The sequence below is a fragment of the Battus philenor genome, unplaced genomic scaffold (genome assembly GCF_028537555.1).
Source record: "Battus philenor isolate CCGP_79_NKW_IND1 unplaced genomic scaffold, ilBatPhil1.0.hap1 SCAF_2, whole genome shotgun sequence".
NCBI classification, from domain to species: Eukaryota; Metazoa; Arthropoda; class Insecta; order Lepidoptera; family Papilionidae; genus Battus; species Battus philenor.
In genome coordinates this window covers 6415388-6443361 of record NW_027181682.1, presented here as the reverse complement: position 1 = coordinate 6443361, position 27974 = coordinate 6415388, and the positions used below count along the sequence as shown (strand labels likewise).

The 27974-nt window shown below is 31.9% G+C and overlaps 2 protein-coding genes across 2 annotated transcripts; one reads left to right on the top strand and one right to left on the bottom strand.

Moving 5' to 3' along the window:
* The first annotated feature begins 3967 nt into the window (after positions 1 to 3967).
* Uro (Urate oxidase) lies at positions 3968 to 7059 on the top strand. Its single transcript, XM_068764941.1, has 5 exons — positions 3968 to 4057; positions 4159 to 4670; positions 4792 to 4915; positions 5246 to 5432; positions 6433 to 7059. The coding sequence occupies exons 1-5, from the start codon at positions 4035 to 4037 to the stop codon at positions 6604 to 6606; spliced, it is 1020 nt and encodes a 339-aa protein (XP_068621042.1). The 5' UTR covers positions 3968 to 4034; the 3' UTR covers positions 6607 to 7059.
* Positions 7060 to 7229: 170 nt separating this feature from the next.
* On the bottom strand, positions 7230 to 26252 carry LOC137922439 (uncharacterized). Its single transcript, XM_068765425.1, has 6 exons — positions 26182 to 26252; positions 25370 to 25482; positions 12604 to 12754; positions 11903 to 12094; positions 11531 to 11731; positions 7230 to 7410 (listed from the first exon to the last, which is right to left on the bottom strand). The coding sequence occupies exons 1-6, from the start codon at positions 26221 to 26223 to the stop codon at positions 7348 to 7350; spliced, it is 762 nt and encodes a 253-aa protein (XP_068621526.1). The 5' UTR covers positions 26224 to 26252; the 3' UTR covers positions 7230 to 7347.
* Between the last annotated feature and the right edge of the window lie 1722 nt (positions 26253 to 27974).

Sequence of the window (27974 nt, the reverse complement as noted above, 5' to 3'; positions counted from 1 at the left end):
GGTGGGGTATGACGACAAGCTCTGGAAAAATCGATTTTATTCTTGGTAGTTGATTTTGTGACACAACTGATTTTTAAATGTGTCTGGTGGCATCCTACAGTAAAGTGGATTGGAAAGGGATGAGAAATTGATTATATTTAATTATAAATGTATTATTTCATTACATGTTTAATATTCTATTAATTTATTTATTACTGAAATTTTATGAAATTGTGAACGGGAAACATTAAAATTATCATTAAGACACTTCGGATACAAATTTTCATTTTAGGTAATTTATATAGATTCAACTCCAACGCAGGCTTATGTATACTCACTTTAAATTATAATTTTTGTTTTGTTATTTTAGTACTATCAACAGTAAACTAGTGATTGAAATATGTAATGCTGCTCTTAAACTTAATCTTTCACTCGTAAATAAGATTTTAGAACAAGAAAGTATCTATTTGGCCGAAGAAGAGCAGGCAGTAATCGTGGCACAGTTACTAACTCGTAAAATTGCTGTAGATACATGTAACATATTATATTTGACCTATATAAAAAATAAAAGTAATAAAATTTTACGATGCGTCTATAAAATATTTGTACCACTCAAATTTTAATGTACCAGGGCGGATAACTAAGTGCATAAAAATAAAAATGTAATTGTCTTGTATATGATAAACCAGAATAACGAAAAATTGCAGTAACTTTTCATAAAATAACCGTACGTGGTGTAAAGTAGTTGTATATTTTGTATGATTTGCAATTAACAGAATAGGGCTAGAAGTTGTTTAATTTGCGGCGCTGATATATTTGAAGATAGCCAATAAAATTTTAAGAAATCCTTCAAATCAACGTAACTTCATTTGTCGTCTTCTGAAAGACATAGGCCAAAGATCGCCACAGTGATTGGTCTTATCTGTAAATTACACAAAATAGTTTTAGTCTTTGGGAGGTAGAATGTGTAAAGTCAGATAAGGTTATTCAGTGGATGATTTAAAAACGGTGTGTCACAGACAAATAAGCCTTAAGAAGAATGAATTGCAAGGACTTATATAGAGAGATATTATTTTCAATGTGATAAACTATGACCTTGTTTGTTTTAGCGATTTAATAGTTAGGGTCAAGGGCAATTCACATCGTCATACGTTTTGTTTTTTGGACAATAAATATATTTACTGACGACGATGACTTTGACTCAGATTATTTTATGATTTTTTATTATATTAACAGTAACTTTTTATACGAAGGCCCATTTTACTTATTTTTAGTTTCATACCTTTCTTTGGAAAACCTGCGGCTAGAATAAGTAACAATAAAAGAATATTAATACAACAATGCCATTTAAAAGTTTTGACATATGTAATTTCCACCCAATATTCATGTCACTGTATATATAATATATATTATAGAACACTTTTCTGAGCAGTATAATCTAAATTTTTTCGGGTTGATTTAAAATAAAATGTTATACATTTATTTTATAACACGTTGTTTTTTAAGCAAACTAAGTGGACTTGTGGAACTGGCTGGAACTGGTGAATGAACGTAATTGGTTTTTTTTTTAATTAAAACTTGTGTATTATTATTGCTTCAAATATGTGTGACATATATACAGGGGCAAACTTAATATTGTTTTTTTAATGTGCATTTTAATTACGTATTTATTTTCGGCATATATGTGACAAAATATATTTAAAATATCTACTTATTAATCGAATTTTTTGCATAAATTCGGCATTTTAACATTAAAAATTAATATTGTTTTTACCTGGCATTTAATTTAAAATAGAGGAGAGGATGCGCAAATAATTATTTTTTAACGTAAATTCTACTTTTTGAAATTACTGTACCTTAGTGTACAATATACATACGTACTTGCTATATGTAATGTGAGTTTGTTAACGTAGTTAAACTCTCGATAAACAAAGTTAATTATGTGGAACAAGTGACGCGTGCCTCAATTAACGATCATATCATGTTTATAGTTTATAGTTTTTAGGTAGGATAGCTGTGTCTATATATTATTATTGTATTAAAAAGATTTTTAAGTTATTCACGATTTCAGAAATTGCGTTAGCTGATAGCGATACATGTGTACATACATGTGCTAATGAAAAGTAATTTTGATGTCGGGGGTGTGTCCTTTTTGCAACTAACATATAAGAGATTTCCACTTATGTACTGACTTCTCACAATATCTGTAGAACCATAAAGTTTATAGATTTGAAATTTAGTAGGAATATTCCTTTTGCCGGGTAAAAGTCAGTTGAGAACGAATTTTACGAAATTCCATCCACAAGAGGGATTTAGTGGTCGTTCATTAAGTTCGCTAAGTAGGTGGAGGACAGCTAGAACACTTACATATACTTCATGGTAGACTAACGGCACGATGCGTAATGAAATTATGTATTATCTTATTAGGTTCGAAAAAACTTTTAATAGCCTATTTAAAATAATAAGGTTGATAGTTCTATTTGAATAAGTTAATCATATAGTGTTATGTGCGTTTAAAGTATATTTAATGGAAAATAGGACAGAGTACAAAATGATAAATAAAAATTTTGAACACGCTAAAACTTTTATTAATTACGCTTAGTTAAAACTAATATATCAAATTGAACCCATGTCATGACATAATATGACATAACCAGATCCCTTCAAATCTTTATGTTTTGTCTAGGACACAAGAAAATCCCGGAAGAGCTTAATTTTACAGAAACTAAATTCTATAAAATCGTGCTCTCCTATAATGGCGTTCTTCAACTTAAAATACGCGGCTAAGTGATTTCCAAACGCATTCAAATCTGAGAATAGTCCATAACATATTCTTCAAAATATCCTCATAAACACGTAGTGTTATTTTAATAACATATTAATACATAGACTCTTCAGTCATTAATACCCTATTTAAAATCTAAATCAAAAGTTATCTTTTTTAAATATTATATCATTAATTCCGAACGTTTGACGTGGTGGTGTTTAGATTTTAATTATATTTTAACTTACAATTGTTTTTAATTTATACTAGTATATTACATAATTAAAGTACACTGTACCTTTCCCGGAGATTTCAGTATAGTTTAATTATATTTAAAAGTGCACTAACTAACTAACGAAAATTTAAGAGGTAAGAGGTTACCTCTTAAACAGTTAGTGCACTTTTAAATTACTGATTCTGCAACGTTAAGGCGAATAAAAGGATGTGAATATGATAAATATCATTAAAGTTTTTATTTTATACTTGAAGTACTTATTTAATGTTTTAAAATTATCTACATATTTACTTTAAGGCAGAGCATAATAATTAGTGGTGGAACAGCCCTTAAAAGTCAAAAATAATGATCATTCAGACATAAAAGCTTTAAAGGAGTGAACGTAAAGCTTGCTATCAATGAACGTTTGTACCGCCTACCAAAAAATCAATGGTTGCGAAATAAGAAATAACGAAAGTAAGATAAATCGTTTTCTAAATTCGGATTGCTATATATTAAAACTAATGGTTGTTTGCTATCGTGTCCCTGCAGTTTTTGTGCAGCCAGAAGTTATTGGCCTGTCGCATTTGAACAGAAAAAATAAAGTTACGTAATATATTCTCGAGTGATTATCTTTAATATTAGTTGATAGGAATTAGGTGTAACAACTTCTTGCTGACAAATGCAAATACATTTTTAAGCTTTTATATTCTCTTTTAAGCTTTTATATCTTTAACCAAATGACCTGTATAACTATCAATCTAAATGAGATCTGATTAGCTATGTTTGTATGCTTTGTAATATATTATACATTTTAATTACAAAAGAATTTAGTCAATTTTAAACCTAGCTTTTCTTTTATATGGACCCAGTATCAGTGATACGTCACAGTAAATATCAAATATAGACATGATATTATTCAGTTCTCATTAGGCGCGTGCTCGTCAGTGATAACACAGGTCACGGGTTACTCTTATAAATGTGGGGATGGCCGGTTCTTATCGTAGTCTCCTCGGCCCGGGCTACATGAGCCGACGTTGTTTTTTGCACACACTCAAAATAAAGTAAACCGTTGAAATGCCGTGGACTAGTACAAACAGGTACAGAATAGCTAAATATCCATTGTGATATAAGTCAATAAAAATTATTTTTAATAAATATTTCATGATGTTAATGCATTTTTGTGTTTATCCCGCTGTAGAATTTATGCGAAACCTTCCAATACAAGTGGAGGTGATGGTGTTGTCACTGTTGCGAGTGGCAGCAGTCCCCGTGCGGCGCCCACCGCCGCCACAGACACGGGTGGTCGCTTTGAGCTCAGTGACCATGGCTATGGTAAAAACTGCATTAAGCTTCTGCACGTGTACCGAGATCGAGACTATCACGCCATCCGAGAATACGACGTATCGACTGAATTGAAACTCACTAGTGAATCACCGTACGTTCTCGGAGACAATAAAGACGTTGTTGCGACAGATTCGCAAAAAAACACCGTTTATTTACTAGCAAAGAAGCACGGCGTGAAAACCCCAGAAGAGTTTGGCGCAGTAGTAGTTAATCACTTCTTGTACACATACAAGCAAGTCGGCGAGGCGAAGTGTCGTGTTGTAGAATATCCCTGGGAGAGACTTCAAGCAGGCACGGCTCATAATCATGCTTTTATTTTTTCACCGACTGCCACGAGATGGTGCGAAGTATCTCAAGTGAGACACGGTGAGTAAATTAAACTACGAAGAATTAAACAATTTGTATCAATAAAGATGTTTGTTTATCACACTTATCGAGAAAAATGGTACTTCGATTTTATATCGATAATTTTTATATATTTCTATAGACGCAGTCGTAGTTAAATCCGGATTGAGCGGATTACGAGTTTTGAAAACGACACAGTCTGCTTTCGTGGATTTTGTACAAGACGAATATACTACCCTTGCAGACGCTGCAGAGCGGATATTCAGGTAATAAAACATACCCCTTTAATCGGTCTACTTCCTTCCTGGGGCGTTACAACCCCTTGTGAGTTTTAGCCTCCTTCACGATCATCTTCCGTTTCGGTCTATCCTTCATCGCTCTTTGCCAAGATATCATCCTTTCGCTACTCTAGAGATCTTTCTCTACACATTCCAGTCACCTGCTCCTTAATCTTCCACAAGTATAATAATACACCTTGTTATTAAATATATTATCCATGTAATTGCTTTTTATACACACAAATAAATGTATTACCACCCGCGCTTCTTTCAATCCTTTTGTCGACGAAAATTATGATGTTAAATATCTTTCTTCAGTACTGTGGTAGAAGCAGAATGGACATATGATAGTATGCGGACGGCGGACTTCGATAACGCCTGGTTAACGGTGAAAGAAGCAATTTTAGATAAATTTGCCGGACCTCCTGATGTTGGCGTTTACTCTCCCTCTGTACAGCATACGTTATATCAGGCAGAGAAAATGGTGCTAGAAAAAGTTCCCGAGGTACTACTATTATTATTTTAAATAGTTTGTAGAGTTAGAAGCTTTGCTGATTTTTTATCTGTATCTCAAGTAAAGGAAAAAAAAGGAAAAGGAAGAAAGTGAAAAAAAACTTAATGATTTAAAAAAAATATGCAAATTTAACGAATACCAAATTTTCTATTTAGTATTATTTTGTTTAAAAACATTAATTTAAGTAAATATGTAAGTGGCTGCGCAAATAGGATAATACGTGTTCCCAATTAGCTTCGTTTGTTTATTATTCTAACGGTCATGTGCCCAGGCTATCTGAATGAAAAGTTATTGTTAACGTAAAATAACGACGGAGCATATGTACACGACAATCGCATGCGGTGATAAGCTTTAAAGGATCACTTTCATAAAGTAATGTTTACATAGTTATTATAGTGCATATATGATTAAATAATTAAATACATAACATACATATAAAACTATCTTGAATTGATATAATAAATAATATATATATGTATATATATATATATGTATATATATATAATAATTTAGTACGTAGGCTTAAGTTTTGCAACATTTAGAATAAGTAACAACCAGAGATTCTATATGCAGATTTAAATTAAAAGTTAAGAGTTGGATTTTGTGGATAGTTAGTTTTATCGAATAAAATATCAGTAAGCAAACGGACGAGCATTCGAGTGAGACAAATAGCTATATTTTACAGATAGGCACTCTGAAGATCTTCATTTATTTAATTTATCTATGATGATATGATATCATTAGAGCCGCTTCCATAATTTTTGACAGAAAATTTCTGGTAAAATTTTCAGCCAAATTTCTGATGACCCCGGGTGACGGCTATATATGGTGCTTTATAACCTTTTGTCTTCACATTTATTATGTAAAAAGATGCCAAACATTAACATATATAATTACAAACTATAAAATAAATTGATTCATTTTAATACTCCATTGACGAGCGGACAAATTAGTGACGTCATTGTAAAAAATAAAACATTCATTTTTACAGATTTCGTGGATAAAAATGGAGATGCCTAACAAACACTATTTGAATATAGACATGTCGAAATTCCCCGCCAATGTAACCAAAGGTGATCCACGGCATCACATTTATCAGCCAATAGACAAACCTGCAGGCTTGATCTACGCGCAGCTACGTCGTAAACTGAAGAGCCACTTGTAACGAACGCAATGGATCTTTAGTAATTGAGAAGTGGTCATATAACTTTAACAGAAATATCAAATATGTTTAATTTAGATTTCCCTCGGATAAATGTAAAAGCGAAATTTTTAAAACAAATTGTTATAAAATCGTTTCTTTTTAAATATAGTATTGTAAAAACACAAAGTGTTATATAGTTCAAATTAGAGAAGTTTAGGCTTAAGCGATGTACGACGTGACAATATAAATATAATTATGATAAATGTTTAATAAACATACGTTATACAATTTTTTGATTTCAAAAAATGCTTAAAGTATTTCATTCACGTAAACGCCAAATACATAAAAAATAAACTAGTCAGTTCAGTCGTTTAAGACGCCTTTCAAAGTTTAATCATTATAACTTTATACCATAAACAAGTCTAAATATAAAACAAAAAACATTGTGATGCGTACTTCATGTATATAAACGAAACATTGAATAAATTTTTAATAAAGAAAAATTCTTTCATTCACCTACTCCAAGGAATCGACTATGTTAAATTTACTTTATTTTGTTGTACTGCAATTACATATGAGACGTGGAAAAAAATGAAAAAAGCGTAACAAAACATTTCATATTTAATTGCTTTCGAACATATCACTTACTATAACTATATTTCAGTTTTTAAAATTATTTTCTTATACAAGTTTTGTAACATGACAGTTTACAAAAAATTACGTATTTTTGGTTAAAATGTACAAAATAGATAAATAGGTATTTTAATGGGGTAGACGTTTTGTGCCAATGATTTTATCCGCAAGCGCGTAGAGTTCTTCAACGGTCTGAAATAAAATAAAAATGCTTCTAAATACACACACTTTTTAAAAAACGCAATTGATAACAAGACATGTGGCTTGTAAAGATTTTAGTGTCGGTATCGTCTTCCAATTCATTGCTTCTTAAACATAACAATCAATCAAACGGAGGCGTAATAAAATAAAGTTTAATGTTTATATCAGAGAAGTTTAATTAAAAAAGTATAAAATTGAATTTTTATTATGTTTGTACCAAAAACTCCAACGTAGAAATGTGGTTAGATCTTATATAAATTTAATTATTGCAGAAATCAGAACGATAGTCTATTTAGTGAAAACTACAAGGTGTGTTTATGTAGGGTGAAATTTGTGTTTTCTCATATTCTGCCGGCCTAATGTCAATGACACCGGCGTTTGTATATCTGAGGGCAATGTTTATTCGCGCCATCTGCCCGGACGCGATTTTTTTGTGATAAGCTGAACATTGCGAGTCGATAATAAAGTACGTAACGAAATTTATAACCTATTCCTTCTACAGTAGTTCTACATACATGAATAAAATTCAAATGGCAAAAAGCGATTGCTGTAATTATTTGGTGAAAAATATTCTAAATTGGAATACTTTATTAATAGTAATTTTAATGGTTTTTGTTTGAAACCTTTGTATGTACTACGACTGTTAGATTTCCTAAAAATGTTTTAAAATACAGATTCACTGTGACTTCTATGCACAGAGCTCACATCATCTAAGGCAGTCAATTTTGTTTGTAAATTTAAGAAAACGCTTGTAACAGGTACACTAAAAACGTGTTCGTTGCTGAATAATTTACATTATAAATACTACCCGGAGAGCCCATAAGTATATTCTAAAAAGACTAGTAATTTGTTGCAAAAGATGTTTTGTTATTCACGATGTAATTAGAAGACTATGAAAGGTGGATCTCTTCTAGCTGAAATGATTATGACGAAACGCTGTAAAATTTCTAGATATTAACTTAACACGCTTTTTCTTACATTTTAAATGTATACGGAAAAAGTGCACAGCGCGAGTCTTTAAATATTTCACCGAACGATGGAAATTTTTCTTTTTGAACTAAGAACGTTGATCAAGATTGTTTTATTAAATAAAATGAACCTCAGGTTTTTTTTCCATTGCTGTTTTATTTTCTTCATTAAAATTAACACATAGCCGCTACGTATATGAACACGAACATCGGTGCACTGATGAGTGACACTTGAAGGTTAATTCAACTTTATCGTGTGATTCATATAAACTTCATTAATTTACTAGTTTTAACTAGTCAGGGTTAGTATTAGAGTTAATTGCATAGTGTGAAACTATTTTACTTTGTTAAGATGTTCTTACAAAATTTACATAGACATTCATATTATTTTTAATTATTTTAAGTTGTCATAAATTCGCGTGCATGGACATTACTCCGCAAAAAAGCTAATAAAACATTAAAATAAAGAGTAAGCAAGCAAGCAATAGGTTCGCGGGTTTGCAAATAATTAAATGCATACAGAAATTGTGACAAAAGTAAAGATTATGCGGTCTAAATTCTAAGGACATTTCATAAGATAGTGGTACAGTACAAAATGTAGAGACATACAACATCCCTCTAGAGAGCGAAAGCGTTAGGCCGTCCGGAAAAAATATGGTCGTCAGCAATCATACAGATAAAGGTACGTTTGAGCTGCTCTCAATCCACAGACGACAAAAACTAATCCCATGATGGCTACACCAAGCCAATATGGGGCCTGGCATTAAATATTTATCTACTTACTAAAAATAACCACATTTATATTTCCAAAAAATAGTTTGACTTGTGGACGAACCATGTACAACTAAGCGTGAAAAATATCTGTAATTTCTGCTTACAAAGGGAGATTTTCGTAAAGTTTAAAAAGCCACACCAAATACCATGTTCTTTGTTCAAATTTCACAACGTGAAGTTGCTAAATATTTTTAAGCATAGCCGTGATTTCCTAAAAAAAATAAACAATAATTCTTGCCGATTCAAAGAAACTATTAAACTTTCCGAATATAACTACCGATTACAAACCTGAAGCACTCTAGTTCGCGTATAATATATGTAAGTTACTAAGGTGTCACCGATTTTCACAAATTTAGAACGTTAAATGCGTTTAGAGCGGTGGGTGATTATAGTCATGTGCAGACGTATTTTAACTTATTGTACCCATTAAGATAACAAGGAAAACGTGGACTTTGTTTTACGCATATGGAGCTAGAGATGTTCTGGATTTAACATTATTTCAATATAAACGTTTAAAATTGCTTTACTCACTTTTTAAAAGTGTTTTGTAAGCGTTTAAAACATATTGTTTGTTCACGCTACTAACTTTGTATTATACAGGTAGGTAATATAACGAATAGTTGTAAAAGCTAATTAGCAAATCAATATAATATTGTACACCCTATTCAAAAATCAATGGTTTCAGAAATAATAAATTACGTAATAATAACATAGCAAGAAAAGGCATTTTTGCATTTTGGATTACTATACATATTAATTATTGTACATAATAAACTAAAGTAAACTATCTGTCCTTGAAGACATTGTACTGACAGAAGTTTTCGGTTTATCGCATTCCAATAGAGAAAATAAAATCGTCCTTTTAGCCCATAGACGCCCGTTGTAACGCATAGGCCACCTTCTATGGGGGTATGTACAATAGCCACCACACTTAGCAGGCGGGTTGGCGATCACAGTGGGGTATTACAGTACGTACAGGACGCTACATCTTCTTTGGAAACTTGTTTGTGAGAGTTACAATTCTATGTAATGAATGCACAAAGTGAATGTGTAAATTATACAACGTAGTATCCCGGAAATCAAACCCGCGACCTACGATCACTAGTCTCAGTATTTTACCACTGCGCTATCACTACTCAAAATGAAAATAAATAAATATAACCTTTTTTTCAATCTATACACAGTAATTGGAAATTTGTGTAAAAGCTTTAAAGATTTTATTCCTTGTTTGAACGAACCTATATGAACAGAGTTTTATATCACACATGCCAATTATTAACGGTAGTTTTTATTGTGGCCACTAGAAATGGTAGCACAATAAAATGCTATGATACGCTAGGCTATAATTTGAAGCTCAATAAATATAGATTCGATTTGCGAGAAACTGATTTTTTAAATTTTGATTGTAAGTAATTATAATAAGGAAATTACTTCTTGAGATAAATTAATTGAGCATAAATGCTAAACTTATTTTAGCTAAACAAAAAAATTGACTGATATAAATATTGGAATTGTAGCTTTACTTTTTAAATATTGTTTTAAGTTCCTATAAGTGAAAATGGTCCTTTGAAAGACACTTATTACAGAATGTTTAAATTAATAAAATATTGTGTGTCATCTATAGATACATGTATATACATAAAGTCTACAGTCTGTACAGAATACCCCTCAAATAAATATTTATTTGATGGATATTTAAAAATTGATTTACGACAAAAAATAATTAAATTGCTCATCCCTACTGTTACTGGCTTAATATTTAATATCAAGGAACAAACTAAGCGTCAAGGGGTCAGACCGAGTTACTAGTTATCTGGTTTAATCTAGTTTGACACGAGCCTTGTTACTTGCACGTAAACAAAACAATGATTACTTCGTGTTCCACCCAATACGTATCATAAATCGGAGATAGTTCAGGGGGAATTGCTATTGATAGCACAGACCTTTTGACACCCTGGCATCATTTTGTTTCATCTAGACTATTCGTCATATTATAAACAAAACTTATTGTGGAAATATTGGAATACTATAAAACGATTTTTGTTTTTCTACTCGTATCAAAATTAAGGTGTTTTTATTAACATTTTTCCAATTTAAAAGCGGACAAAAGACTGTCATGTAAAAAAATAAATATAACCTCCATGTGTGTTCTGTGGATTTTGAAAAAGAAATTATATTCAATAATGTCATAACTACCATGAAAATTCTAAATACGGTGCGCAAAGAATGAATAATTGAAGTATGCAAAAATAACTGACAAACATTACTTGAACTAAAATGAACTATATTTTGTTTAGTGAAATAAAACATAATTTTCGTGATATTTTTGGCGGTTAATAGAATTTTTGGTAAAATAAATAACTTATTACCGAAAGACTTTTAAGTGTTTTAATGTCATTGGTTTCATATTTGAGCTGAGCAAATCGTTCATCGGTGAAGCGAAAACCATTTTCGATGTCTTCCTCCTTAAGTTCGTCCAACTCTTCGCGACACTTGGCTAGAAGTTCCTCAGGTGTCAGTTTTAAGCTTTCGTCATCATGTTCCTCTGCTTCAACTTCTTCTCCCATCGTCTGTTAGTACGATGTCAATTTTTACAATACTTATATTAAATGTTTTGAAAAGTTTTCTATAAACAAATTATTTTAGAACATTGGGAAGTAATTTAATATATTGAATGTAGAGTGGCTTCGCAGTTATTTATACGAATTAATTTAGATCGATTAGTTTGTAAAATAGTTTACCTGGTCAGCTTTCTGCGAGGCTTTTAGTTTTCTTAAATAAGCCTCCGCCCTTTTCTTCGATGCTCTGGCAACCTCCCTGTTCACCATTCGCCAAAATACAAAGACGGGGTGATGGAATAGCTCGGGAGGACATTCTTTAAGAGGAGTTTTTCCAACCAGTATTAATCGTTTCAGTCGTTCCATTTCATCGAGCTGCGGTTAAGAATTACAATTAATTATTAGTGCTTATAATATTATATATTGTGTCTATTGCTTAATTTAAGCATTAATTGAAAATGGCTCATGGACGCCCTTATTCATTTTTAATCGTGGATTATGTGAATCAAAAACTGCAGCAGTAAGGCATATATAATCTTTTTAAAAATATTCTAGCCACCGACAGAGTAGCCGATGGCCAAATTTGGAAAAAAAAAATTTAATTGTAAGTAGCCTAAATTCGAAAAAATAATTTTTTAAAAATTTATGATGTCGATTTCGTGTTAAACCTCATTTATGACTAAACAATAGTATTTTGTTTATGGTATATTGTAAATTATTGTACGCCATGTTATATATATATATATATATATATTTACGAAAAATTACCGTTGGTATTACACAATTTAAATTGTACGAGTAATTGTTTTAGCCCATGATAAATGAATTGAAAATTAGATGATTTATCAAGTGTTTTTCTTTAATTTTATGTGAGGATTACTCACAACTCTCGTAGAAATTCTCTTGTTGAGGTTTTCTTCATTTACACTGCGTATTCTTTCTTCTAATTCGGTCATGTAACTCTTGTCTGTAAGTCGCACAAGGTTCGAACCCATATGCTTCTCAAGACGGGCGCGAACATGTGGGTGAAGAAAGCTGTAAATAAAAAATGAAAAAAGTCTCCGTTAAAGTAAATATTAATTTGAATTATAAGATTCACGTGTTTTGGATAAATTGGCATTTCTTGCAGTTTTTTAAGATTATTAAGTGCTGTAGGTTTTGAAAGGAGAGCAACGTGTAATGAGTATTCCCCTGTTTATCTGCCTTTTTGGCCTTTTAGAAAAATCTATAACGCACATGAAACATTCAATATACAAACATGTAAATTTTGGAGATATTTTTTACTATTTGAAATTATGAACATAGTATAACAGCACCAATGACACTGATTATTAATCATTATCACAACTTGCGTAGTGCACATACGATTTTCAGGTATTTTTAAGCTTGTGATCTATGTAAGAAAGTATTGAAGTGAAGTTAAAATGTAATTGTGGCTTATTTAAATAAATTATGTATTTAATTAGATTTATAAAGAATTTGGTAAGTAATCCTATAATCGGGTACTTACGTGTCCCGCGCGGGCCGGTGTAACGTTTGTTGATTCGTCTTGGTACGTGTTTTGATGGACTTCTAGCAAAGTACAGACTTTAACTGTCTAACCGTCTTCGCCGTAAACTTTTAGTAGTTTTGACGCTAGGGGCCTCGTGTCATAGTTGAAACCTTCATCAAGGTATAGAATGAGCCTGGTACAGTATGGCACGGCCCCCACCGACACCACATGTAAGGGTACGATTAACGATACGTTTACACTTACCTCTTCAGTTATCGATTTTATACTTGAAAATGATTACCAATAATTTAAACGTCAAAAAACCAAAAACATTTGAAATAAACTGCTACATACTTATGTAACATTTTTTTTTATTTTTATACATTATTTATTATTATTACTAGATGTCTCTTCTCGCGGCTCGCGCTGCCTTTGTGTATTTAATTCCATAAAATCTTTAGTTTGTTAATATTAACGTGCCAAAAAATATACCGGCTAAGTTATATACCCATAATCATTTGAAAATATGCATTTTCTTAATGGACTCCGCCACATCTTCTTGCGGGTAAAATTTCGTAAAATTTGTTATTAACTGATTTGTACTCAGTGAAATAAATATGTATATCGAAAGTCTCTAAGGATCCATATATATCGTGATGAGTCAGTGAATAGGTCGAAATCTCTTTAAAATATATACATTCATTGTAATCGAACAAATTAGAAAAAAGAGTTAAACAAACAAAATGTGATTTCTTGCTTGCAGTCACTCAAACTTAACGCCAAAAGTTTTAAATTATTTTGCTGAGATCTTCGTTGATAAGGAAAAGAGTAAATATAAATAAGAAGCCAATAAACTTATAATTTTCACTGAAAGCATTCATAGTCTTGATATTTAGAACAAAAGCAGAGAGTAAAATTCGCATTCGCTTTACAAAGTGATTTGTCGTACAAAAATAGCTTATGGATCAGTTCTGAAAAGTATTATTCACTCCTATATCAGCTGAATCCGCACGTGAAAGAACATGTCTCAAAGCTGGTTTTCAATTATTAATAGTTGTGGAAAAAAAACAAAAAATTATGAGCGTAATATAATTGTTGTAATATTAATAGCTATGTGCAATTTGAAATAAATAATTGTTTTTATAAAATAAAACAGTACAGCGGGTAAATACTCAGTGCCTAAGCTCCTTTACTTTGCATGTCTGCCTGTAGTTTAACAAGTCACACGAGTACATATTGATGGTATGGTTTTTGAATACATATTGTTAATATGAAGACCGTTTTCATACTACTATAGACTAGGGTGACAAACAATCACACGGACTGTCTGTTTATAAGCCGTTACCGCAATCTACGGACATCCTAAACAAGTGAATCACAGACACCTTGCCAAACTGGCATAAATTATTTTACGCTTTTTAACGAGAACAATGTACTGTGTTTCATTGGGATATCTTAGTGTGAGATAATTTCAATTTCAATTTCTTCACTTCAGTTCTAGGGTATGAATGGTTTTCTGATTTATTTGTTTTAGCAGTGTAGATCTATTGCAGAGCTGTGCTCTGTTGGGAAATGTGGTGGGCATCTGTCATTTAAATTCTGCATTGGGGTAAAATTATTAATAGAGTCATTATTTGTAAATATGAGATATGATTAAAAATACGATGAAAAATTTTATCGAGAACAAAATATTAAGTTTACATCAAATTTAAATTAATCTCTTTCAAAGTATTCTTCTTGGGTAGCGATGCACTTATCTCAATGTTGATTCCACGATTGGAAGCACTTCTAAGGTGTTTCTTTTGAAAAGCTCAAGGAACAGCTGAATGCTCTATCGTAGCTCTTTTAATTTCGGGAATTTAACAGAACGGTTTCGGTTCAGCACGGTTTTAATTTTTGAAAAGACTCGGAAATCGCGTAGTGTTAAATTCGGAAATTAAGGTGGGTGTGGACAGACTGTCATATTTGTTCTGCCAGAAACTCTCGAATCAGTAGCGATGTGTGCCACGGTACATTGCCGCCATGGAGAAAGAAACCGTTGGCGCATTTTTCGGGTCTCTTACGACCGTTTATGAGATCTTTAGTCCCTTGCCAAGCTTTCGAATCGCCAATCGCCTGTTTGATCAAACGATTTTTGTTATTCTTCGCACGTTTTCGTCGCTCTTTAAGGTCGAACGACGCTCCGACCTCTGCTCATCCTTCACCGATTCATTCCCGCTTTCGAACCGCACATAACACTTATAAACGGACTTCAAAGTCACCACATTATCAACATATACTACTACTGAACTTGTTCATTAAAATGAACATAGATACAGTGAATCTTGATATAGAAAATCCATTCACCTTATTTTTTATCATGCCTCGTATATAAGATACATTTACACAGATGTAAATCAAAGTCAGAGTCTTAAATTTATAATGTATTAAATGTTTCAATAATGTTAAAATTATTTTAAAAAGGAAAAAAATTTTCAATGTAATTAAAAATTTAATAACATTAAAAAACAGAGTTGCTGGAAAAAAAATTGTCAGCTGGTTTCAGGACGTATGTATCCAGGGTCTATGTTAAATATTTAATATTCACTTATTTTTGTACATATTTACATATATGTATAAAGTAAACGCAAGTAAAGTCTATGTGACAAATCACACGAGTTGTGAACTTGTATTAAACAAATTTACAATCGTATAAATCACCGGAAACGAACGCACTTGATTCATTTGTCGTTATTTGCACAGTTACCAAAATTTACAGAGACATTTAGTTAATAAAATTTTATTAGGCTACGCTCAATTGTAAACCGTCACGCATCAATAAGTTGGTATGCGTTTGGTGAGACTAGTTGTATCCTAAATTTTATGACTTACTGGCTAGACGGTTGCGTAACGACAGTACCTCATTGATTTGACCTTAAAAGTATTTTGTCAAAAGGACGTTGCCATTGTTCTCTTTTTTTTTAATTGTAATTTTGTTTTTATTCATACTATACATAATATGAGAAAGTAATCTATATATGTAATGACTTAAGATATCTCTGGCACCATATGGCGTAAAACCTAGAATTTTGTTATTAATATACTTTTTGCCGAATATAAGTCATCTAAAAATTTTACGAAATTGCTCTTGCAAGGGATTTGATGAAGCATTATTAAAATGCACAACCTCAAACTATGCCAAAAATAGATCCCAAGATCTTTTGCAGACACCATTTTTTTAGGAGTTGATTTGTGTACATTAATCAATAGGAATAATAAAGGCAATAATTTTTCAAAAGTGTTGATTTTTATATTTAGTTAGTGTTTATTGTTTTTTTTTTAATTTAATACAGCATTTATTTATTTAATAAATATTAGTAGACCTCTGTAGTAGTCATCTGAATGCCTATTGTTACACTAGTAATGTATAATATATATCGCGTTTTTTAAAAAAAAAATGTGATAAATCCTTTGTACATAAGCGTAGTATAAATTGTTATAAATCCATCTATTGTAATAAAAGGCCACTCACAACGCCCATTCGCAAATGTTTTCATTTATTACATTTACGCCTTTTTAATACTTGTGTAAATAAATATATTTTTTTAAGTGAGCTTTTAGTTTGATATGCAAGAGTATTTATTTTCATAGAATTATTGGATGTAAAGTTATAGATTCAAAATAGTTTGTTGCAATTTGGTGTTTATAAGTCTACATTTTCTTCGATCGTCGAAGCGTTTCTTCGTGTAAATAAAAAAACACATAAGACTAACGTGAGCCATAAGAGTGACGTTTTAAAACAAATAATCACTCACTTTGTCAATTACTTAAAACTTTTAAACTGACCCGAGCTGTCAGTGTTATAAAAAGCAGACGATTTACGTTACTGTAAATACAGAAAACGTAGTTGAAAAATAACGAAACTCACACCTTTGAAAAATACGACTCATTGATAGACGAAATCGAAATCTGTATTATCCGTCAATCACATCGAGTCTTAGAATACTATAAAACATTCGCGTCGAAATGCTGTTTAAGTTTTTTAAGCTTTATGTTACTGTTTTATACAAGAGAAAAAAAATTTATCTATGGACAATGACACAATGTACTTTCAACATGTAAAATCTCTATATTTTACATAGATATATAGTCGTTTCAGCCCATAGACTGCAAGGTGTAGGTCTCCCTTAAATTTTAAAAATTATCAATACGATTGTAATCAGTATCGAACAAAGATTGTCGATTAAAAAAAATTAAAGACAATTTCCACTTATAAAACAATTATACGTGTTGCAATTATAATTGTTAATATATATTTTTTAATTTATAAATATTTTTAGCTAAATCTAATTTCACAACAATTGTTATCTTTTAGCAAATATGAGACTAACAAATGACTGAATTTTTTTAAATCTGCTTTCCTTTAAATAATATGAAATATACAACGTTAATTCATAAAATGTTCCACAATATGGCCTTTATACGTTATGTAAATCGTTATTAATCGGGTAATTGTAAATTCTTCATAATAATTACTTATCTAAAAAATTTAAAAGTATTATATGTTTATCATCTAGTCACGAGATATAACGTAATTGCGTAAATGACTGCCTTACGAAACAAAACATATTTGTGGCATTTTTTAGTTAAGGTTATCATTATAGTTGAGGATAAAAAGTTGGAGAATAGTTTGTTGAGAAAAACATCCTTCGCAGAAATTAATTTAATTTATATAATATTTCGCTGCAATTATTTCCTACATATACTAATAAGCTTTGTCATCTTTTACATACATGCTTTTAGATAATATAACGTAAAGTAAGCACATGTATCAAAAAGTATATTGTTTACGGATCTTGTAAAAAATAATAAGACCTTTTAAGTAATGATCAGTCAGATGGACGACCTTCAAAAAAATTTGCCTTTGTTTATTGATCTCATTTTAAAGATTGATAATCTCCTAAGAATTATCACTAATGAATTGCATCACTTTCATTAGTTAAGATAAAAATAATATTTATAAAAGTATAAGTGATGACAAATATTATTTTATCTATTTTGGATACGTAATGGGAATAGAAAATATTTCATAGGATAAATTGATCTGTCTTGTTTTTATATCAAGTAAAAATTACAAAGTCTAATTGAGTTTATACTCGTAGTCAGTAAAGTTTATAATAATTTATACATTCATTATCAATTTTGCGTATGTGTGCACATCGGCTTTGTTTTTAGTTAAATATGTATAATTTTTTCAACATGGTTATTATTTAGTTATTTCAACTTGTTTTATTCTATTTCAATACCTTTATTATGAAAAGTTATGCGTGAAATTGTTGTACATAAAGGGTTATACGAGATTTCTCGAGATATTACTGTGTATCCCAACAAAACAATTCTCAACAGTAGAATGGGCAAAGCGATTATTATAAACGTTTTGCATTGGACAGTAACGGGGAATGTATTTTAGCAGTGACTAAATTATACGCGATTGCACGTTGCTATGGCACGTCGTACGTTTGACGCTCGCGGTTGCGGTCGTTTATTGTAAATACGTCCTAAATTCGCGGGACTGAAAGAACGCTTCCGACGTGACCGATGAGCACATCTGAATCATAAGCAATAAATAGATTTGATACATACATTTTTATGAGCCGCAGACTTAAAAATTGACTGCAAACTGTTGACGTAGATGATCGCAGTAAATGAAACTCTTATCGTTCGAGAGATTTGTGACATCAATCGGTTCGCCGGTTTGTTAGTAGAGCGGCGAGAAAGTTGTTTATACATTTAAACTAGCAACACGTCGGTGTCTAAAACCGATTCAACAATTTGTAAAGGCCAATATACTATCAGTGAAGTTCTACATATAGAGTTGAAAAGGATCTAAAAGCGCTGTAATGTTTTATTAGTTCTAAGACTTTCAGAAGACCGACAAATTGTCGGCTGTTAAACCAAAGCTGTGATATTTTTAAAGCCGTAAAATTCACGTCACGGGTTTAAGCGGTTCGCGAATACTTGTGTTCTACTTTGCAGCGATGGTTACATTTTCGTGTGCATATATCAACGTATAATTTTATCTGCTCAACGGGCGATGGCAAAAATAACCTAAGAACGTTTTAATAGGCGCGAATGAGTAATGGTTGCTAGATATTTCTATATTTAGAACGCGTCTATTTAAATCGTCCTCTAAATATTATTGGATCACGACTGGCGCCTTACACCAAAACAAGTGATACCTATCACATAACTACAACTAAACAAAATTAATCTTAGATATTAGCGTTTTTACTAGGTGTGCTTTTGCAATTTATTATTATAAGCTTTACTTTGTATTATTATTATCTATTAATATTATGTACATTGAAATTTCTATTTTATGGCTGTTAATATGAATTTAATCGAGTGAATATGCAAAATCAGGACGCGCTTCTTTATACTCAACGTAAACAAATTGTAATATGTAAAATAAATAGTGAATTCTCGAAACTTTCTTGTGAAGAAATCTACCCATTGTTTATACTAACAGCTATAAAACATGTCTGGTATTATATAGTCCTTGCTTTCCAAGACTAATATTATTAATAATATTTCTCAAATCGATATAACATGCGGAAAGTTAATTTTTTATTATTTTTTACGCACGCCATAACCACTTACAGTAAACAATAAGGAAAAAAATATTTCGAATTACTGACAATTTAATCGCTTGTTCTTTACAAATACTATATTATTTCACTTTTCACATTTCATCTTAAAGCGTCAACATTAATGTCTTATCTGTAATGTGTTTATTTTCGGACAACACTCAAATAAAAAACCGAGTATAATTTATTCGTAAACAAAATGTACCCGTCCTGTCTATATTTCAAGAAAACAAATCGTGTACTTAAAGCGTAAGCGTGTCTGACATCCGGCTAAAATTAATATCTGATTTACGTTCTCTTTAAATATAACCGTAAGAAATAATATCCTCACGTCGACCTTACTATGCGTTCTACAAATTGTTTGACAATTGAAATATGTATCGAGTTGTAAGTTTGCTCTAAAAGCTATAGAAGACAATGTAATTTATTATATTACAAAAGAGTATAATCAAAGATGATTTATTTATTACAGTATTTGCGGGTTCCGTCATTGGACAGATAAGTAACGCGTGCATAAATTTTAGTGTAGGTGCAAACAATGTTGTAAAATTGACCTCAAGGCGGACGCGGTCCTCGGCGGCAGTTCGAAAGCAGTATCATCGTAGTCGCCTGTAGAGCGCCTCCGGCCCCGGTCCGCTAGCAGCTCTATTGTCGTCCAGAAGGAACCCTCCGACGCGCTCGAATTCGTACGCTGCATGTTTACGAAAGTTGCATGTTGTCCCACAAACGGTTAAAGGTGCAATGACTGCTGCCGCCATTACAGTCACCAAGTGCCAACCCACCCCATTTCCCCCGATTCGCTTCCACACCCCACGTGTCTCACACGCGAACATTAATATTGTTTGACACTTGACACGTTTCACGGATTACTTTCCTCGAATTCACTGAAGCTTATCGACACTTCGTAAATTAGTAATAGATGTAATTGAGGTTCTTTGAATGGTCAATGAACATGGGTCAGACCAAGCCATCAATTTCGGTTTATAAATTAAAAATAAAAATTTTCAAAAACTTAAGGAAATTTACTAAATAAAACTTTATTTTTGTATTAGTCAGGTTACTTCTAAATGTATACAAATAATATTGGATTGTATATCTGAATCACATATTTTGTATAACATAAATCGTACTTTATGACAATTACCTAACGTGTGAATTATTTTGCCGTAGATAAAAGCGAATATTAAAAAATGTTTAAGTATCGGCTGACCCGCTCACGAGGGCGTCCTGTTTGCGCCCGTTTACCCGGCGTGGGTGACCCGGATGGCACCAACGTCGCCGCGACCGGGTCAGCAGCCTTCCACACGGCCTTCGCAATCCCACGAAAAATAATTACATGTCATCTAGTTTACTGATGACTATTTACTCTGCAAGTTTATTGTTTGCTAAGTTTATATGCTTTGGTCAAAAATTGCAGAACATAAAATGATTTTATTTAATTACTAAAATTGTTGCGATGTCTAAGCATTTTTCTTTTATAAAGATACGAAATGTATGTTTTTTAAATCACTGCAGTGACTGTAATAATTTTAATAACCGGTATGATAACACATGCATTGTTATTGTAAAATTTGAATATGTTAAAAATAAGCCTTTGAATGTTTATTGTAATTACTTTTATATCAAAATCATAAAATATAACCTAACAGGCAGCCATGTATTAAAAGCAGTGCAGTTATTTTAAAATTGTAGTTAAAAAAATAGCTAGCTAGGCGATATAAAATTGTATTTAATTGATTTGACCCCTTCTTTAACATGACATTCGAGTAATGGCAGAATTATTTGTTTAATTTTATATATAACAAAGCAACTGTTTAAACACTTAGCTATGCAAATGTCTAAGAAACGGCGTGAATTTGCACAAAGAGAAATAAATAAACAGTTGTATTTTGAAATATACCCAAAGGGCGTATTAATTTATCAGTTGTTTATCTACTTTAACACATGTCACGTGAATAGATATTTGTTTATAATATTAAATCTGAAATATAACAAATTAACCAAAGTTGACGCTGCTATATAAGTGGCAATGGGTAGCAACAAAGTGATAAGCCCGAATGACAAATTTTGCAGCTTATCTTGTTATTCATAACATCATTATCAGTGTCTAAATTCTATGAATACCCTAAAGAAACAAGTTTATTAATATACAAAGGGATTTCTGTAAATAATTGTATTTTAATCGTTATTTCTATTCATTTGTAGACTCTTGTAAGAGTGGATGAGGTCATACGCCGGTCGTTCCTGGTGCCCATGCTGTTCTCGCTAACTGTCGCTATGTAGCTCGGTTGGCGGAGTAAGAGCATTCATTTACTGATTTATCAGTGATAAGTTTGATGATGTCTGTTCATCTCGTTAAAGAGCTTGAGTCCTTATTAAAGGTGATATGTCCAAATAATTTGAGGATTCGTATTTGCACAGTCGACGATAACCTCTCTTTTATGTTGAGTTCTTTGAGGATCAAAACGTTCGTTCGGTCCACCGTTCACGTGATTTTGAGCATCCGTCTCCAGCACCACACCTCTAGGGCGTCAATTTTCCGACGATCATGAATTCTCTGCATCTAGGTCTAGCTTCGTATAAAAAGATCGGAAAGATCAGGCTTCTTACGAGTCGAACCTTTGTGTTTCTGGTTATTCTGCGGTCTTTCCATATCTTTGTGAATTTTTTAACTAAAGATCTGGCCATGACGCAATGTCTCCGAATGTCACCCGCGCAGCCTCCCGTATTGGTAATAGAGCCCAGGTATACTTATCTTTAACTACTTTCCATTCTGTTATGATTTTGACGCCCGTCTTTGGTTGTTGACGCGGTCTATAATCGAACTGCAGCCGTACCATCTTGGTACAAACCTCTGATAAGTTGTATCAGCCGCAGGTGTCCATTTGAAAGTATCTAACACGTTTGTAAAGTCATCTTAACACACGTAGAGGGTAATGTTGAACTCCTACTGCCAATTTATGAGTAGTTGCTCTCTTGTTTCTTGACCCTTGACGAAGACAGCTTGTTCAAGTGCGATTTTTTTCGCGTACTGACTACAAGTACATGTCGTCCCACGACAATAGAATGACGAAAAAATAGGTTATAAATATCGTACAACATACGAGGTCCTTGCCCGCCCTCACATTCCTCTCCATCCATGCATTCGCTTTTACACAATATAACCTAATATTCTTTCCGCATGACCGGGGGTTGGTATCCCCTGTGATTTACGACTCCTTTTTTTAAATTATTTCCTGTATCGTCTTACTACAAAAATAAGTAATAACTAAAACTTTGAATAACAGAAACAGTTTAAATAAATTGTCATGTTTATATTATAATCCATGCATAAAAAACGTGGTAATTTCGTGGCAGAAGTTAGTTAATTGATACTACATTCATCATGAAATGGCCTAACTCTGACGATATTAAGGGTAATGATTTGGTTTATAGTTTATACCTATGTCTTCGGTTCCCAGAGCAATAAATCGAATTGACTTGGACATTGCGAAAAAAATATTATTGACATTATTACATACAAAAATATCTGATGAAAAGTGACCCAAATTTGATCTGTCTTTGAGAGGTGACCCCACAATGAGCAGCCAGAGTCAATATTATTATATAATACCGATAGCTCAGTATGAAAACAATTATCAGTATACAATATTTTTTTGTCATTGCAATATACACTCGGCTGCAAAAATAACGGGTCACTTGAACATTTCGCGTAATCTGCAAAATTTGATTAAGTAGGTCGTTTGAATAGATATTGCTACATAAAGTTAAATATCAAAAGATAGTTAATTTGAACAAACTGAAATTAATAAAATGCAAAATTATAAAATATATGAAACTTTGAATGAAATGAAACCAAAGAATTTTCTTCTTGGTTTTAAATACGCAGTCATTATTTAACAAATTTCAACTTAGATTGTCCTAGTATAATGTAAAAAAAAAGTTTTTTTTTGCAAAACGAGAGAAATCAGTGAAAAAGAGTGAAAGAATTTTTATTTATCTCCACGATGCACTTATACGGATTTAACAGACTGACTGCTTCATTATAAAACAAAGAAAGGGCAGATCAAGGTACACAACTAAAAATTATCGTACAAAGATTATCATTGTTTAGCTGAGAAATCGAATTATGCTTCTAATGAGTTCAATTAATCACGAAATAAAGTGGCAATGATTTCTTGAGGTGATGTAAGTAGCAAACCCGATTTAAGCACCACAGAACAACTAAAATGAGCGTCGAATGTATTTATTTATTCATATATTAATATATTTAACCACTTAAAATTACTTAAATCGACCACTTATGAGCAGACCACTTTAGAGCATTATAAACTAGAATAAAATTGAACTTTCTTATAATTCTTTCTTTCAATTCAAAGTTATAAAGGTTTTAAGGGCACCCTGATCGTACAAGACCCGCAACAAATTCAGATGGGTTACTTTTGCCAAGTCAATATCTTTAAAAAATAATAATATATTCCTAAGTTTTATTACTAAAAATGTACTATGTGACAGCATTTTCGAGTTTATAGTTAAGGAATGCGATATTAAAAGTAATGGTTAAACAAAGACCAAAGTCGTAATAAAAGTAATAAAATTTATTTGCAGAGTGTTAACGAAGTACTCTTTCTAAATAATAAATGTGCATAAATTTTTAACTATAGTTTTACTTATTAATTTTAGATAATTAAGGCACTGTAACAGTTTTTAGTGTATGACCCATTTTTTTTGCAGCCTAGTGTATTTATTATGTACGGTCAAATGTTAGCTTCATGGAATTTTACTATACAAGGGTGATGCAATTTTGTATTTAGCGTGCAAAACTTTGTGTAATTGTTTAAATTGCATCATCCATGTAAATGTGCATTTCTTTTGTGCGATACGAGTACATTTGGAAGTAGCCTGAATGAAATGATAAAATTGTACATACATGTAAAATGTTTTGATCTTTCAAATTGCTCAAAAAGTTGCTTAATGAAGTAAAGAAAAATCGCAAACGTTAGAAACCTATTAAGAAGTAAACTGCAGATTACCGAAGAAAGAATAGATTCGTCTACATGGTGATCGGAAATGGGTGTAAAAACTTGAAAGGGAGTGAACGAATAGTTAATTTTCTGTCAATATGGCCACGAGGACACTCTGTCAATCAATGCTTTCAGAAATTATATATAAAGTAATCATAACTAAGTAAGAAAAAGCGTTTTCAATATTGGAATTACTACACTTTAAAATTTCTATTGGTTTTTTCAGACTTTTTACTGCCAGAAGTAATAAATATTAATATAACATGTTTCGGAGCGATCACTTTTTCCTAACTAATAAGCTATACGTTCACGATTTAAAGCTTTTATTATTTAGAATTACCCTTAGACATCATTAATATTCAGACTTTAATATAAATCTCCTATTTTATCTGATATAATTATTTTTCTCCCATGGCATCGTTAACGCCGTCAACGAAAACTCTCAGCCATTTGTAATTAGTTACAGTGAGAACTACAATTGTAAAAGTACAAAAATTTGGGTACTCACGCATATTGTATGATCTTTGCTTGCCACCAGCGAGGTAAATTCGGTAACTGAAATCTTTTCATCGTTTTTCTTCTACCCATCTCACCCTCGCCGATTTCATCCTCGCCCTCCACCTTTTCAAATAAGTATTATTTAAGTATATACTAATTTATAATACAAAGTAAATAGATTTTCTTTCATAACCTAAAGAATGGTTATCGTGAATTTATGTGGTTTTATGTCTTTAGTTCGGTGTGCAGTATAATAACTTCGTTATAACTAAGTCTTTTTAGTTCGTTAAAGATTTTGAATGTATTAAATTATATAAATGATAACATAAATATGTTCGTGCGATACTTATTACGGAATAAACGCTTTTTACATTCATTACTGTTAATATAACTTATACAAGGTTATTATTTATTTGTAGGTGTAAAACATTTGAAGAGATGAGTGAATAGTTCTTTTACTGTCAATTAAAGTATGGAACACTTTACACAAAAATCAATATAATGATAATATAGTACGAAAAAGCGTTTACAAATTTTGGATTAGACCGTATTGAAATTAATTATTGCGTTTTATTTGTCGCTGCACACTTTGTACTGCCAGAAGTTATTTGCTTGTCGCATTTTAATAGAAATTACTAATTAATATAACATATATATTTTAGAGTGATCACTTTATACAGGTTGATTAAAAATAGGTGTAAAAGCTTTAAATATTTTTGTTGTCTAATGAGCATTCACTAATTTACAGATTTTACACCTGTAACCAATCACGCGGTATATCAATCTATTGTGTGAGGTTATAAATCTGGTTTTACTTAATACCTGAATTTTAACTCTTTTATCTTTATCGCTTTGCTCGGCCATTGTTACGGTTTTTATATCACTTTAAATTTAACTAAATATAGATTTTACTTTATAATTTTAAAACATAACGGAAATTTTTATATCATTATATTACTAGGAAAATTTTTACTTCAAAGTAACTGTAAGTAACTGTCAAAATGTATATCTGTCAATAATGTGTAAACATCAACATATAAATTGGCCGGTATCAAATATACACTCCATTGTTGACGAAGTTGTTACATAGGCTCTTAGAAGTTATTTATTAGTTTACATTTTATTGTATACCAAAAAACTATAAAAAATATATCAAAATGGAAATGGATCATGTAACATAGATAATAATTAAAAAAGAAGAGAAAAATTTATATAGAGGTACAACAGGCGGTCTTATCGCTCGAGGCGATCTCTACCAGACTACCGACGCATGGAGATGTGAGACATGAAGGAGAGGGCAGTTTAGGGTGTACGTATTAAAATAATTAGAAACATTAAAGTAAACTACACTAAGAGTATAATAAACTTGTACATGTACATACACAGATATACAGTTAAACATACGTACAAATACTTACCTAGAAATTTGCGACAAATTTACACCGACAATTTACGTTCTAGGACTGCCTAAAACATAACTAGCGTTTTGCCAGGATTTATGAACTGAAGTTGATAAAAACTGAGGAAAGAAGTGGAAACAAAACGCCGCTCTGAAACATGCTAGCAGCGGTGGAGTAGTGAAAGGGTTTTTATCTATAATACAAATACGCTGTCGGGGCCAAGAAAGGTAACTGTGAAATGACTCAATTGCTGTTGGAGATTTGTTAAGGAAGAGTGTAGAGTAAAACGTCACATTCAACAGTATTAAAAGTGTTGCAGAAGTCAAGTAAAGCTAATACAGTTAACTTCCCCTTCTCTAGTAGTACTGTGACCGAAGCGGAAATCGGATTCAAAAGACTTTGTGTTTGGCACTAATCGGTGTAACATAACTACTGAAGATGCCCCGTGGAGGGGTGAAACACGTGTTGAGTGATTTAACGGTGGTAGTTGTGTAATTGACATTGTTTGCCGCATGCACATTTATCAGCGGGCTGGCGGGTGGTGCACTTTGTTGCACGACTACGACTGCATGTGCGGAAGTGGCTAAATATTAGTTCTCTGTTCTTTTCTTACTTCGGATTCAAGAGTTGATTTGTGGAGAGGAATTTATTTAGCTGTACTATCCACAGGGATAATTTATTATTGATATTTATTATGGATAATTTATTGTCCCCCATTTTACTTTTGGGATAGTCCAAAAATAAAATAGGGTAAAGAATGTTAATTCAAAATCTCAATTATTAGAAAAATTGTACTGACAAGATTTACTAACTGCTAGTGTCTTAAGAAATTTCCAGGTCCTAGCTGGATCATTGTATACCACATTTACAAGCCTTGCTGCAATGATTGCGGATTGCTACGTATTAGTCCCAACTTATCTTTACGGATCGTTGCTTGATTTCGATTTATCCGCAGCTTTGTTTACCAGCAGAGGTTTTATATAGTTTCTAAGCCATGGTGCCGGCAGGTGTTTCATTCTAACAGGCATAATAGATGCGAGTGTGTAGTAAAGCTGCCCTAATTTATTTGTGAAAATGTTGACTATCTTTAACATTATCTGTCGCGATTACCAAACCCTACTTCATTTCTGTGGCTACCTTGTGTATCAAATTTATGTCGCATAAATTACGTAGGAGGAGTTTTTCGGACGATGCTTTTAATGGACGGTTACGGAG

What these genes read in the sequence shown, in the direction of transcription:
- Uro (XM_068764941.1), top strand. Translation starts at nt 4,035, where the DNA reads ATGCCGTGGACTAGTACAAACAG. An exon ending in AGTATCTCAAGTGAGACACG is followed by an intron (nt 4,671 to 4,791) that starts GTGAGTAAATTA and finishes ATATTTCTATAG; the next exon opens with ACGCAGTCGTAGTTAAATCC. An exon ending in TGCTAGAAAAAGTTCCCGAG is followed by an intron (nt 5,433 to 6,432) that starts GTACTACTATTA and finishes TCATTTTTACAG; the next exon opens with ATTTCGTGGATAAAAATGGA.
- LOC137922439 (XM_068765425.1), bottom strand. Translation starts at nt 26,223, where the DNA reads ATGGCCGAGCAAAGCGATAAAGATAAAAGAGTTAAAATTCAG. An exon ending in GCAAAGATCATACAATATGC is followed by an intron (nt 12,755 to 25,369) that starts GTGAGTACCCAA and finishes TTTTATTTACAG; the next exon opens with CTTTCTTCACCCACATGTTC. An exon ending in AGAGAATTTCTACGAGAGTT is followed by an intron (nt 12,095 to 12,603) that starts GTGAGTAATCCT and finishes TCTTAACCGCAG; the next exon opens with CTCGATGAAATGGAACGACT.